Source organism: Emys orbicularis, chromosome 3 (genome assembly GCF_028017835.1).
Source record: "Emys orbicularis isolate rEmyOrb1 chromosome 3, rEmyOrb1.hap1, whole genome shotgun sequence".
NCBI lineage: Eukaryota > Metazoa > Chordata > Testudines > Emydidae > Emys > Emys orbicularis.
The window spans coordinates 20,052,945-20,067,822 of NC_088685.1; the positions used below are offsets into that span (position 1 = coordinate 20,052,945).

Consider the following 14,878-nt stretch of genomic DNA (forward strand, 5'->3'; position numbering starts at 1 on the left):
CTTTTTTGTTTCAGCATTGCCTCATCCTGGTTCTTTCAGTCCCATGGCAGGAGGATTTGGTGGTACTAATATACAGAAGGCACAGTCTCTGATCGATTTAGGATCTAGTAGGTATGAAACTTAAGACTTAAAAATGTCATGTCTTAGACTTTAATAACAAATGCCTTTTTAAAAAGTTACAATATAACAGTTCATATTTACAAGCAGAAAAATAAGGAGATGTGTGAACAGCATATATAGACACGATATTTCTGAACATTGATACATACCTAGGAGATAACTACGACAAGAGATTAATTTGTGTTTGGATATGAGCAGTTGAATAACATTATCAGTAAATGTAACAAACATGCTCAAAGTGGGAGGAGGGTTCAAATGTGAAAAAGCGCTGTCAGAAAGAATGGAATGAAGCAGTGTTAAATAAACAGAGGCAAAACATACAGTCCAAGAATTAGGTGTTATGGAAGCTATGTCAATATTGCAGCATGTTCTTTTCTGAGGAAGTTATGCATACAAAAGTTGTCTAAAAGATTATCTATTGCAAACATTTATCTCTGAGGTCATTCTGCAAGTAATGGAGATCATAAATCTTTGTGATCACCTTCCTTATATGTTTGTGCCAAAAGTGTTTAAAATAAAAGTTTGGTCTCTTTGGCTGTGTCTATATTATCTTTCCCCCCTAGAGTTCGTCACTATTGCTACAGCCAGATAGCTCTACTGTAGTACTGCTGTAGACAGGGCTCCAGGCATCTAATGATATTTTAATCATCATGTTGTCTAGCATTCAGAGCACGTTTATGCAATGTAGTGTTTGAAAGGTTTAGTATAAATCAGCACTCTCTCTCTTGCTACCTTCAATGACTGAACCAATAGTAGTAGCAGCAGTGCAGAATTTTAGGGGGAAAAGGTATAGTTTAGGTTAGGCTTTTTGGTTTAGGGTATTGGCAGCAAGGAGTGACTTTAGAAGCTGCAGACGTTATGTTTTGGGGATGAGTCAGTTCATTGGTTGAATTTTTCATACATTCATGGTTTCATTTTTTGATTTAATTCATGTCCTTACTTAAATTTGCTACTCAGTCATTCTCCTTAGTCCTCAGAGTCCTGCTGTAGGCTTTTACAGGTCTTGGGATGTGTTCCTGCTGCCTTCCATAACTACTGGATTTTTATTAATATGTCTTGATTTTCCCCCCCATACTTTTCTTAAATACTACTCCATACAAGTTCTTCAACATGTTGTTTGTAGACACATTACTTGAATGAAAAGAGTGTTTTTCAGTCTGTTCAAGTTTTCATTTCAATGCTCTAAATAAACATTGTGTGCTGCATGTAATACGCATGTAATTCCTCTTTTTTAGTTGCATGGTAGAGATGAAAAACAGGGTTTTAAAATTCTATGATGTTTCCGTTACGATAGAGAGCAGAGACAGGATTGGGGCTTCATTGTGCTGAGTGCTGAACAAACCAATAAGGGGAGATAGCCCCTGTTCCAGGGAGCATACCATCTAAAGCTTGTTTATTAAACAATGGAATTTTGAATAATGTATTTTTGTCTTTTTAACATTTATATTGCAGTTCAAATTCTTCCTCCACCACTTCACTAACTGGGAATTCACCTAAGACTGGATCCTCAGACTGGGCAGTTCCTCAGGCCTCCAGATTAAAATACAGGCAGAAATTTAATAGCCTTGATAAAAGCATGAGTGGATACCTATCAGGTTAGTATAGCATTTGGACTGGGGAAAAAAAACAGTTTTCTAATTAATAGAACCTAAAAGATTAATGGTGAAATCCTTTGAAGTTAATCTGAATTTTACAACTGACTTCAATGGAGCCTGGATTTCATCCTAAGTAACCATACATTTTTCTAATCTTTTGGTCTGAGTCTTACCGAGACACACAACTGGCTTATAAAAGTGTCACTATATGGGATAACTTCTTGTTTAGCTTTTATGTGTGTGTTAAATTTAAAGAATTCCTATATTATGCTACACAAGACAATCTCACTTTACTAATCAGTAAACAAAAGTTTGGGTATGTCCTGCAGGTCTGCACTAAATTTGAACTTTGCTGGTTTCAAAGTTTGTGCTTCAGATTCTCCTAACCAGCTGGCCTTATCTTTACTCTGCTTTGTTGTTTTGGGGGATATTTTTCAAAACTCCCCCAGTCAACTAAAACTTTTTTTTAACAACATTTCAAGTGACGCCAATACCATCAAATATAGTATTGCAAACCTAATCTTGTTCTTGAATGCAATTTCATACAATGAGCCAAGAGCAAATGTTTAAAGGGCAGAATTGTGTTAACATCTCTTTGACCTGAAAGGCTGTTTTTTGTTGTTTTTTTGGGGGGTGGGTGGGTAGGTAAGTATCTGTTGGGGGATGAATAAATAATACTTTTCTTTTAGAGTTTTAGCAGTCCTCCCTAAAAGTTTATCAGACATGCTATAGCCTATATATTAAGCACTCTTGGGGTTTAGATGCTAACCCCTTTAAACTCCTTTAATGGTACAGAAAAGATGAGACCTGTCATTTAACCAAAAACTCTTCTGTGTAGCAGTTTTCAGTCTGATTCAATTTTTGCTTCACCTTGCATCTGTGCTTCTGTTAATCAAGAATGAAAGCTATGCTACAATCTTTGTTATAAGGAAGAATCTTCCTAACAAAGAAGAAAATGGGCTGAAACTGTTGGCAACAATGTACTGATTATCTTGCTCCATTGCACTGAGTAGAGCTCAGCCTGTGTACCTTTTGCTGAGAGACAAGGTGGGTGAGATAATCTCTTCTATTGGATCAACTTCTTTTGGTGAAAGAGACAAGCTTTTGAGCTTCACAGATCACCAACAGAAGTTGGTCCAATAAAGGATATTACCTTATGCACCTTTTCTCTCATATATCCTGGTCCAACATGTCTACAACGCTACCTTTTGCTGATTCATTCTGTCATATTAAAAGGAGAGGGTGTATAGATCAATGCTAGAATAAATTTATATTGGATATGAAAGCAAAAGATATGTTAGAATTCATAGAAACTTGGTGGAGAACATTCAATAAAAAAGTATATTGGAGTCACAGAGGTATTCATAAGGAAACAAAAAAGCTGAGAAGGGTCAGGCTGGGGGCAGAATATGACTAAACAGCTAGGTATAGGAATGTATTTGGGGGGGGGAAATCTTTTAAAAAATCCCATAGCGCACCTGAAACCCAGTTGATGTTAATAAAGTATGCAATACAAACTTTGGAAGGCAAATATAAGTTAGAGAATGAGGGCTAAGAAGAAATTTGAAGGCAAAAAAGTTCCCAAATGAGGACATTAATTTTTAAAAAATACTTATTTAGAATAAGAAAAGACACATGAAACAAGAAACCTGTGGGTGTGTTTAACAGACCTCTAGGATGTCAAGGGCGAGAATGAGATTGCAGAGAAACTAAATTGCATCTTAGGCCTTGTCTACACTACAGAGTTTTGTCGACAAAAGTTATGCCGCTTTAATTAAACCGCTGTTGCATGTCCACACTAGCCCCTTGGGTCAGCAGAGCTCATCCACACTAGCAGCTCTTGTATCAACACAGAGAGCAGTGCACTGTGGGTAGCTATCCCACTGTGCAACAGGCCGCAGGGTGCTTTGTGTAGGATTTGCAGTGCCTCATGGGGCAGGTACAGCATCACATGATGCAGGTTTCTCAATCCTATCATTCCATGGGCATCCTACTAGATTGCCAGCTGCTTTTCAACTGAAGTGTATGTGTGGGGGAGAGTGTGTGACAGGGAGTATGTGGGGAGGGGCTGGGGGAGAGACAGAAACACTGTGTGTGTTGGGGAAGAATGTCTCTTTAAATTCAGACATGCGGTCTCTTTAAGTTCAGACAGCAGCCTGAGCAACTAATCCTGGGGGAGGGGAATGCCCCTGGCTCTGCACAGCACAGCAGCCTCTCCCCTACAGCAGCAGCCCGCTCTGCCTGCCTGCTGATTCCACATTAATGGTTCGGTGATTCCCTCCAAGTTCTCCCACTGCCTCCTCAGCTACTGGGAGCAGCATCCTCAGCAGCTCTGTTAGCTCTCCACACTGAGGAATGTCAAAGCTTTCCAGAGCTTTGAAAGGGGAGGGGCGCATGCCTAGAGGGCAGCTGAGTTCAAAACAGTGAGCAGAGCAGTCACGGTTAGGGTGACCAGATGTCCCGATTTTATAGGGACAGTCCCAATTTTGGGGTCTTTTTCTTATATAGGCTCTTATTACCCCCCCACCCCCGTCCCAGTTTTTCACATTTGCTGTCTGGTCACCCTAGTCACGGTGGGCATTGTGGGATACTGGGGGAGGCCAGTTATGTCAACATAACGAACGGCAGCATCTACATTGATGCTTTGTCACTCACTTTAACTTTTCCTCAAAAACCTTTATTCCTCTCATCAAGGTGGTTTTATTTTGTCACCAAAAGTAGCTTTGTAGTGTGTACACCTTCATTGTTTTAAGCAACAAAGAGTCCTGTGGCACCTTATAGGCTAACAGACGTATTGGAGCATAAGCTTTCGTGGGTGAATACCCACTTCGTCAGACGCATGTGGTGGAAATTTCCAGAGGCAGGTATAAATATGCAGGCCAGAATCAGTCTGGCGATAACGAGGTCAGTTCAATCAGGGAGGCTGAGGCCCTCTTCTAGTAGTTGAGGTGTGAAAACCAAGGGAGGAGAAACTGCTTTTGTAGTTGGCTAGCCATTCACAGTCTTTGTTTAATCCTAAACTGATGGTGTCAGATTTGCAAATGAACTGAAGTTCGGCAGTTTCTCTTTGGAGTCTGGTCCTGAAGTTTTTTTGCTGCAGGATGGCTACCTTTAAATCTGCTACTGTGTGTCCAGGGAGGTTGAAGTGTTCTCCTACAGGTTTTTGTATATTGCAGTTCCTAATATCTGACTTGTGTCCATTAATCCTCAGATATTAGGAATTGCAATATACAAAAACCTGTAGGAGAACACTTCAACCTCCCTGGACACACAGTAGCAGATTTAAAGGTAGCCATCCTGCAGCAAAAAAACTTCAGGACCAGACTCCAAAGAGAAACTGCCGAACTTCAGTTCATTTGCAAATCTGACACCATCAGTTTAGGATTAAACAAAGACTGTGAATGGCTAGCCAACTACAAAAGCAGTTTCTCCTCCCTTGGTTTTCACACCTCAACTACTAGAAGAGGGCCTCAGCCTCCCTGATTGAACTGACCTCGTTATCGCCAGACTGATTCTGGCCTGCATATTTATACCTGCCTCTGGAAATTTCCACCACATGCGTCTGACGAAGTGGGTATTCACCCACGAAAGCTTATGCTCCAATACGTCTGTTAGCCTATAAGGTGCCACAGGACTCTTTGTTGCTTTTTACAGATCCAGACTAACACGGCTACCCCTCTGATACTTCATTGTTTTGTTAGCAAAAGCTGCCTTTTGCTGACAAAACTGTGTAGAGTAGACAAGGCCTTAGTCATCACACTGGATTATGGAGAAACAAGCAGTTCATATTTCCATAGTGCCTTTAGGGTTGCCAACCCTCCAGGATTATGTCATGTGATGAAATCTCCAGGAATACATCCAACCAAAATTGGCAACCCTAAGTGCCTTGCTTTCATTACTTGAGGTTACTGAGCAATATCGAAGAGGGAGAAGGGTCCTAAAAAGGAATCAAACAGCTCAAGAAACTTACATCAGCTTCAGCAAGACTGTTTGGGTGTAACGGTCAGCCTGCATGGAACGCAGATTTATGACCTAAGTTCCCTCTAAACTGTGCAGCTGCGCAGCAGGCTATAAAGGGCTTGGCAGCTTCAGGGGCCTGGATAGAAGAGAGGTAGGGGGTGGACGGGGACTGGGGAGGGGAGCAATTTGGGGCGTGCAGGGCTGCTGCGGGCCTCTCCCCCAGCCCTGGAGCTGCAGGTGCTGGCATGGGGGGAGGAGGCCCTCTCCCCCGGAGCTCCGTGCTGATGACGGGGAGAGGAGGGCCCCTCCCCTGGAGCTCGCTGCTGCCAGTGTGGAGAGGGCTGTGGGGAGTCCTCTGGCTCCAGCCCCAGGGCAGCCTGCACCCCAAACTCCTCATCCCCAGCCCCACCCCAGAGTCCACACCCCCAGCTGGAGCCCTCACCCCCCCCCCCCCCCCGCACTCCAACACTCTGCCCCAGCCCTTCAGCCCCCCTCCCACATCCTGAACCCCTCACCCCCCACCCCGTACCACAACCCTCTTCCCCAGCCCTGAGCCCCCTCCCGCACCCCAAACCCTTAATTCTGGCCCACCCCAGAGCCCACAACCCAAGCCAGAGCCCTCACCCCCACACACCCACTCCAACCCTCTGCCCCAGCCCTGAGTCTCCTCCCACACTCCAAACCCCTCGGCCCCACTCCTGCCCCACATCACCTCCATATTGGTGCACATAATAAAATTCATTCTGCACCTGGATATAAAAAATTAGAGAGAACATTGTTTATTACCTAAAGTTGCAGCCATGGATAGCATTCACTTTAGCGTTTTGAAGGGCCAAAAGGCAGAAGTAACTGAATAACAAAAATATGCTATTTATTATTAAATACAGCCACACTTGTGAATACCTGGAGGATAGTCAGTGTTGTAGGACTTAAAAAATGGTTAAGGGATAATCCCAGTATTTATATATCATTTAGCCTGCCATCCTTACTGGAAAAATAATAAGAGGGCACAGATCTTATGGAGTTTGAGGTTTTACAAATCTCTCAAACTGCTTGGGTTCTACAGACTAGCATGTCTTCTCACTTTTTTCCCACTGTAATTTAAAACAGTTTGCCCTAAGGGTGATTACATTAAATAAAAAACACTAGCTAATGGGTTGCATATGATATGTATTGGGGAATAAATAAATCTCTCCCCACCTTACCTTCCTAAAAATCTAGCCTAGCAATAGTGGCAGTAACTTGTTTAAATTTATAATCACATGCATGCTGTGGGTTTGAAAATTTGACTTAAGTGTTGCATTCCAGAAACACTTATGGGAAAGGAGGGCTAGAGGCGGGGAGAAAAGAAGGGAGCGGGTAGTGAAAACGTGAGGTAAATTATTGTATGGTTCTTGATTCATTCATTTTAACACTCACGACAGCAGCAAAGGCTCTGCAGGCACCCCATCTAAGGCTGAATGTATTTTAAAAATGACTTGTGAAATAAAGGACACCTGCAAAATGCTTTTTGTGCCATGTACTGTACTGTGTACACACAGGAGAAATTGCTCAAATGCCTGCTTTTTATTTTCTTTGTTTTGTTTGTAAACAATACGAGCAATGTGCCTCACTCCCACAGATGCTAAAGGATGAGTTTTTCATACGTGCCTACATGACTTAGGAGCACAAGTCCCATTTACTTTCAATGGGAGTTGTGCTCCTGAATCACTTCAATGCTATTGAAAAGTTCCACTCAAAGTTACTAAAAGAATGGAGTTCCATAAAATATCTATTTAGTAGATCACCAAAGGATTATTGTGGTCCAGTGGATACAGAAGTGGACAAGAAGTCAGTAAACCTGGGGTTCAGTTTGTGGCATTGCTACTGACTTACTGTATCACCTTGACCAAGTCATTTCATCTGACTGTCTCTCAGTTTCTCTGTCTATAAAATGGGAACAACTCCTCTCCACTTTTTTAAGGGACTTGGATCTAAGTGTGAAAAGTGCTAAGTGTTTACTATCATTTTTCCTATAGACTGAGGGTTTCTTCCCAGCAATCTATATAGTTTGTTAGCAGGGGAAGGAAAGTAGCCCTCACATTAACAGTGTTAACTCTTTGCAAATAGTCAGCTACATTCTACATATAGCTGTGAAGATCACCATAAACTGTTATGTTAATCTGTGGTGGGATTTTCTGAATGAGAAAAGTTGGTCAAGGACACTAATGATATTTCTTTACTCTACTTGTGATCATTGTGTCTGTGGTTTGTGTTTTTAAAAGTAGACAGAAATAATACAGTATACAGACTACCAGCATTAATAAACCGTCATCACAAACTGATGAAGTCAAAGTAAGAATAAACATGGGTTGCCCCAGTGTACAACGCATCACATAATATCTGTCTTTTGTTCTAAATAGATTTATATATGAAAATTCTTAATAGTTTAATCTGTATTTCACTAAGGATTTCAAGCAAGGAACGCCCTTCTGCAGTCAAACCTTTCTCAGACTCAGCTGGCTACCATTTGGTAAGTTTACTCACTGATTGATGAGAGGCTTACACAATTGTGGTGGGGAATGTAATCTGCTCTCTGCCATCAAGAAGTATTAAAGGACAAGGTCCATTTAAAAATCGTACACTCTAAAACCCAGTAAACTTTATTTACCCATTTTGCTAATAATTGATTAAAACCGCACTGTTTTAAAAGTCCAGTTTGCCATTTATTATTTATACTGGACTATGTAAATCAGCAAAGTCAGTTTTGCTTTCGGGTTCAATGCTTCATTGTTTGGATTGCAAACACGGAAGAAGAAGGTTTATTTGTTGAGAAACAACATTTTAGGTAAAAATAAGTTCTCATTAGAATATCAAAACAAACAAATCCCAGAGATTTTTTCAAAACTTTGTCAGTTTAAATTTGAATCTAAATTTACATTAAACAAACAAAAAAAAGAGCGTTCCTTCAGTCCATTAGTGGTTTGTGACAGTTGTATACAGATAGTTGTACATTGCAGTTGATTAGAGCTTGTTGTTGTTATGGTGTTGGAAACAATTACAATCTTCTGAAGACTTAGGTAATACGTTTTTGAATTCCTGTACATTATGGGCTGGATCTTGCCTTTCAAAACAGCTGTGAGTACGGGGTGATATATAAACTTCAACTTCTCATAGGAATCCACAAAAGCTTTGTGGATTAGATTAGCATTAGACAACCTGCTGAAGCACTGTTCCCTCCCTGCTTCCCCTTTGTCCAGGAGGTAGTCATTTGTTTCTGGCCCACATCAGCAGCAAATTTGTAGTATGCCTCACAGTTGTGTGGTGCATTATGGGGGTGCAGCAAAAGTGCTATTAACCTCCTCTTTGGTGTGGAGAATTCAGAGCAGCTGTAGCCATGTAGCATCCAATTAGGTCCTCTTTGCAGATATGCAGTCCAAGTCTCAATTTATCCCAAAGTCAGTAATTATCAATCTTTTATTTTGGTATTAAGGAGAGAGTCATTTTTAATATTGCCCATAGGCGGAGCTGGTCAATAAATAGAAGAAAAATCACCTTTTTATCAATATCAGCTGAACTGTCTGGGGTGTTGAGAAAGAATCCTAGGTTAGGGGTCACAAGGGAGGAAGGAGCCCTGTATGAAGATCCCTTTTGTAGTATCACGGCATAAATTTAGATAATGCTTTATCTCCTGAGAAAAGAACTGAGGCAGAGTAAAATGGGTGCTGTGATCTTGAGAGTGGCTTGAACATGGAACAGGGTTTTGTTTCCAGTTCTGCTGTTCACTTGTCATGTTACCTTGGGCAAGTCACTTAGCCTTTCTCATCCTCATTTTCCCCACTTACTTACGTACTGCATAGTGATGTTGACCTAATTAATGTTTGCGAAGTGCCTTTGCAATCATTTGACAACGTATGCTGTATAGAAGCCAATTCTTATTTAAACTGTAAAATTAAATAATAAAGTTTTCTTTCATCCACTATTATTTTTACTAAGATGAGGGATTGTTTACCAGTTCACCCTACAAGGTCTATGCCTTAAGAAATTGTTCTATAATAATTAATTTCAGTTATCCCTTCCAAATGATTTTCAATTGCACTGACGACAACATTCTCCCATTTTATTTAGGTCACTATCTGACATTGATGGAGATGGACAGCTGAAAGCAGATGAGTTTGTGTTAGCCATGCATCTAACTGATATGGCCAAAGCTGGGCAGCCTCTGCCATTGACCCTGCCTCCTGAATTGGTACCTCCTCCTTTCAGGTAAAGTGCCCAGCACAGGGAGACATGACCTAAATCCAGAGGTAATATATAGAATATTGAATAGTCTGAATTTAACTCCCCCCAAAATAACTTCTCTCCTAGAGGTGGAAAATATGCCGAAAATGTTAATGGAACTCTGCCATCTTGCCAGCGAATGCAAGAAGAGGAGCCCCAGAAAAAACAGCCAGGTAAGAATGAGATTTTGAGTTTTGTGATAGTGTGTAACACTCTTCTTTGAAGAATATTACATCTTTTAGAAACTAAAAAGGGGATAAGGAAGTACAGCATTACTATTTCAGGAGCTGCACTTCTGTTACCTTGGACAGAGGGAAGGTTGCCCTGATGATGTCATCTAAGGGCAGTTAAGAAAACATCATGAATGTAAGGGTGAGGGGCTGTTTTTCAGGGGTAGGAAGTATCAGTGACATTATTATTAATGAAAGTCTTGGAAAGCTTCATGGTCGAAACATTGGAACACCACTGCAAAATTCCATGTAATTGAAAGTTACTGGCGCTTGCCTTGTCTCCATATTAGTGCAGAATTTTGAACTTGAGGTAGCTTGATCTTGCCACAATATCTGCAAGCAACATGTAGTTTACCGTGACCTATAGTTTCAGACTCTACTCCTGTATGACTGCTGCTGCCAGGAGGGAGTAATAAAGGCTCCCTCTTGGTGGTAGAGTATGGGCAAGGCTTATTTCCATTTTGAGAAGGTAATCGCAGAGGCCCCTAAACTATTCCCCCCACACTTTTTTTTTTTTTTAAATTCCATGTTGCAGTTATTGACCCTGATGATGGTTTGTTTGCTGCTGTTTTAACAGTTTGAGTCTAACAAAAACTAAAGATAACCTGCCTTTTGAAGAACCCCTTATTTGTGCTGACATATGTGCTGTACAGTGAAGAACGGTTTAAAAAGATGAGCTGTGTAACTCTGCCATTTTCCTATCCAATGTCAGTATCCAAGAAAGCAACCCTCCAATAGCTTGTAAAATTTTGTTTATGTCCTAGACGGTTAGAATAATTTTATGTCTATTAATGTTAAATTGTACTCAGCTTTAAACCACCAATCCTACCTAGCCACAGTTTTTTGTGGGAGGTCAATAAGTTTTACCACAGAAAATTTCTTTTTGCTGTCAGGAGTTATGAAATGTTGCCGTTGTGCCAAGTTGTGAAAACAATAAGAATGTCCGTGTTTGTGAAAAGAAGATTGATACTTTAACAATGCTTGATTTAAGGTGCTTAAATTATCCGTGGTGTGATGTTCTGAGCTAGCCAATAAGAAAACATGGTAGGCATTAGCACTGTAAGAGAGGAACTGGCTTTGGACTATTGTTCTGTGTAAAACAGTACTAACTTCTGTGCTTTATTTTAGTTACATTTGAGGACAAGAGGAAAGCAAACTATGAGAAAGGAAACATGGAACTGGAGAAACGACGTCAAGTCCTACTGGAGCAGCAGCAGAGAGAGGCGGAACGTAAGGCTCAGAAAGAAAGAGAAGAACAGGAGCGAAGAGAGAGGGAACTGCAGGAGCAGGAGCGGAAAAAGCAGCTTGAACTGGAAAGGCATTTTGAGAAACAACGAGAGCTGGAAAGACAAAGGGAGGAAGAGAGGAGAAAAGAAATAGAAAGGCGGGAGGTTGTTTTCTTAATTTTATTTACTTTTAATGCTTAAAGTAGTACGCACCCACACTCAATGAACACAGTTGGTTAATCTATTCCCTTGTCCATTTGGGAACTTGTAATTTTTGTGTGCCTTTGAACTTGCATTACCTCTAGACAAGCAGTCTTGGTCTAGTAGTTTGAACATAGGACTGGGAGCCAGGCACTCGTTGAATCATGGCTTGGGCATGCACTCCTTGTGTGACTATTGCAAGTCATTTTGGAGGGGCACCATCATTTTTGTCAGAAATGTTGTGCCTACTATGGTTACATATAACCCCTAAAAGTTGCTAAAATCAGGTTCTCAAGACTCTTTCGTATTCTGAACCACATTTTCTTTTACAGTTCTCTTTTTAAACCAAAAAAACCCCCAACAACTGTAACCCAAAACTAGGCTCGACTGAAGCTTGAAATTGACATTATTTTACTTTTGATCCTATAACAAATCTGGGTCTACTTGGTTTGTCCACAATCCCATTTAAAATTGCATCCACTCTGTGACCAGTCATGCTAAGGGCTTCCTGAGTCATTATCAGTTCCCAGCACTGTTCTCAGATAGAGGCAAGACTATTAGAGTGAAACCAAATTTGTATCTGAATTATACATTACATTATACCCAGTTATCTTTCTCCACAGTTGATTATTCTGGTAGTTTCCCCTCCAGTGGAAGTTGAGACATTCAGAACCTTGCAGGATAAGATCTTCCATTCTTGTGATCATATATGATATTTGAAATATATAAGATTGTGCTTTAAGAGCAGAATTCTTATATGCTTTACTACTGTGCTACTCACAAGTAGAACAGAATGGCAGATTACTTTGCACAAGAGGGTAAGCAAACCTGAACGTGCAAGGTCTAGGTCTAATTTAAGACCTGCCAGTCTTTGTAGTGTCCCCTTTAATGATATCATTTAGGATTCAAAGTGTGGATTTTGTTCATTAAATGGCAAACTATGTAGATATTGCTAAGTGTGAAAATACATATATAGCTTTCATTTGTCTGTACATCAAACACTTACTTTTTATTAAACTGGAAATATTTAATCTTAGCTTAATTTAGCTACAGAATGTATGTCTAGATATCAACACTGTAAAACTTCTAGTTGGCTTTAGAGTTTCTAAAGGGTATTGTAAGCTTACAGTGATATAACTTGTTATCTGTAGGCAGCAAAGCAGGAACTCGAGCGCCAGCGACGGCTGGAATGGGAGAGAATTCGACGCCAAGATCTTCTTAATCAGAGAAACAGGGAACAAGAAGAAATTGTCAAGTTGACCTCTAAAAAGAAGAGCCTTAATCTTGAATTAGAAGCCCTGGTGAGGCACACATGATATTAAATGTATTTGAGTGATATACAGTATTTTAAAACACTACAAGAATCTTAAAATGCACATTAAAGTGCTGAATACGTTTTCTTGATCAGGAAATTAACTTAGTATTGGCTCAGAAATCAAAGCAGGTTTTTTTTCTAAGAATTGTTCTTAAGGTACCTTTAGGCAGAAATGATCTTTTCAGAGAAGTTTGATAGAGAAACTTTTTGTTGTTTTGTTTTGTTTTTTTACAACATGTGATTTAATCTTTTTTGTTTTTCTGTAGAGTGGCAAACATCAGCAGATCACAGGCAGACTACAAGATGTTCGAAGCAGAAAACAAATTCAGAAAAGTGAGCTGGAAGCTCTAGATAAAAAATGTGATTTGGGAATTGTAGAAATCAAACAGCTACAACAACAACTTCAGGTATGTGATTTCCTGTTAAACCTAAAGATCTTTCATTTCTCTTTTCACTTCTCTTTAACAGTTGTGGTGGCATCAGTAGTGTGTCCTTATAGGAAAGATTTGTGCAATAGCGTCAAGGAATTGAATGGTTATGGTGCAGAAAAGAAAACTAAGTAGAAATGGCCAATGAATATGGTTGCACAATGCCTATTAAAATTATTTATAGCATTAGGGAAACCAATATGTACATTCATGATTATTGATATTAATTTTACAAGGCAAGAAGTGAGGTTTTGACCATAATTTCAGTAGCATGTGCTAATTTACCAGTGATTATATAGGAAGATATTTTGCAGGGTTCTATAAGATTCCTACCTGGTTTCTGCTTCTTCATCTACATTTGATATTTCTAAAAAGAAGTAAAACTCCCAAAAGTGTTTTCTTGCTCTCACCTTTCCAGTGAAGGTAGTAGACCTGTGCAGCGCTCTGTCTACAATATCTCAGATGTTTTCAGATCACTGAATTAAGCAACATGATGGAACATGTATGGAAGATGCAACAGCTGATGTTCATCAATTCATTCCATACAATTAATTGATGTAATTCAGAAATCAGCTCTATGTTTTTCATTAATTGATACAAATTTTTTGGGGGGGAGGGTGTTAATTTTAAAATCCTAGGGTTTGACTTTTAATGTGAAAAATCCTAAAACTGCGTTTGCATTATTTCATCTCACTTTTTTTTAAAAGATTTAAGCTCACCTGTTCCCAAAACACACAGTTGCAGTTAGTAATAATTGTTATTTCTTCATTGTGTATTGATCCTTCTCTTGTCTACACACGGGGTTAGCACTGGTGCAGCTACACTGATTTCTAGCAATTGACTGTTCGGGCAAATCCCTCGCAAAGTGTTAAAATTGATGAATGATTTCAAGTATTAGAAATTCCATATGCTAAACTAAAGCACACAGTATAATAACTTGTTTTTGTTTTGTTTATCAGAAACTGAAACCTATGGCCAGTTTCAAAGAACGCTTGGATTTCTTTGGAAATTCACATTCTACCATAATACACAAATGTTACACTAATATGCTTTACATTTGTTCATTCAAACTGTTTTAAATGTGTGTGTTGAAGAATACTTCGTTTTTAATAATAACTAGATAGATAGATAGTGATCATAGAATAGTGAGTTTTTTCCCCTGTTATGGGGAAAAAATTGTACCAATGCACCATCATACAGTTTACTTACTTCATGTGATGTTGAAAAATTGTTTGTCTGTGGTTGGTGCCATGTAAACAGATATTAACCTTTGTTAAAAATACATTGTACCTCTTTCTCATATATCTATAGGAATATCAGAATAAACTAGTCCATTTAGTTCCTGAAAAGCAGTTATTAAATGAGAGAATAAAACACATGCAGCTGGACAACACTCCTAGTAAGTGTCTTCAAATAAACACTTTGCTCTATATACTAGCTTTTCTTTACTCACTGGGAAGGCTACTGTCTGTGTTGTTATTAACCATCCCTTCATAGTTACCATAGATTCAGCAAGTCCCAATGAATACTCAGAACTGTTTGT

General features: G+C 39.6%; 1 protein-coding gene across 1 annotated transcript in view; it reads left to right on the forward strand.

Moving 5' to 3' along the window:
* Nucleotides 1–14,878, forward strand: part of ITSN2 (intersectin 2) — a 117,626-nt gene that overhangs the window by 36,108 nt on the left and 66,640 nt on the right. The window contains exons 7-15 of the mRNA XM_065401027.1: nt 15–111; nt 1,573–1,715; nt 8,124–8,187; nt 9,783–9,920; nt 10,023–10,108; nt 11,294–11,556; nt 12,744–12,893; nt 13,174–13,314; nt 14,647–14,734. Of these exons, the coding sequence (XP_065257099.1) occupies nt 15–111; nt 1,573–1,715; nt 8,124–8,187; nt 9,783–9,920; nt 10,023–10,108; nt 11,294–11,556; nt 12,744–12,893; nt 13,174–13,314; nt 14,647–14,734 (1,170 nt within the window). The remainder of the gene's footprint in view (nt 1–14; nt 112–1,572; nt 1,716–8,123; nt 8,188–9,782; nt 9,921–10,022; nt 10,109–11,293; nt 11,557–12,743; nt 12,894–13,173; nt 13,315–14,646; nt 14,735–14,878) is intronic.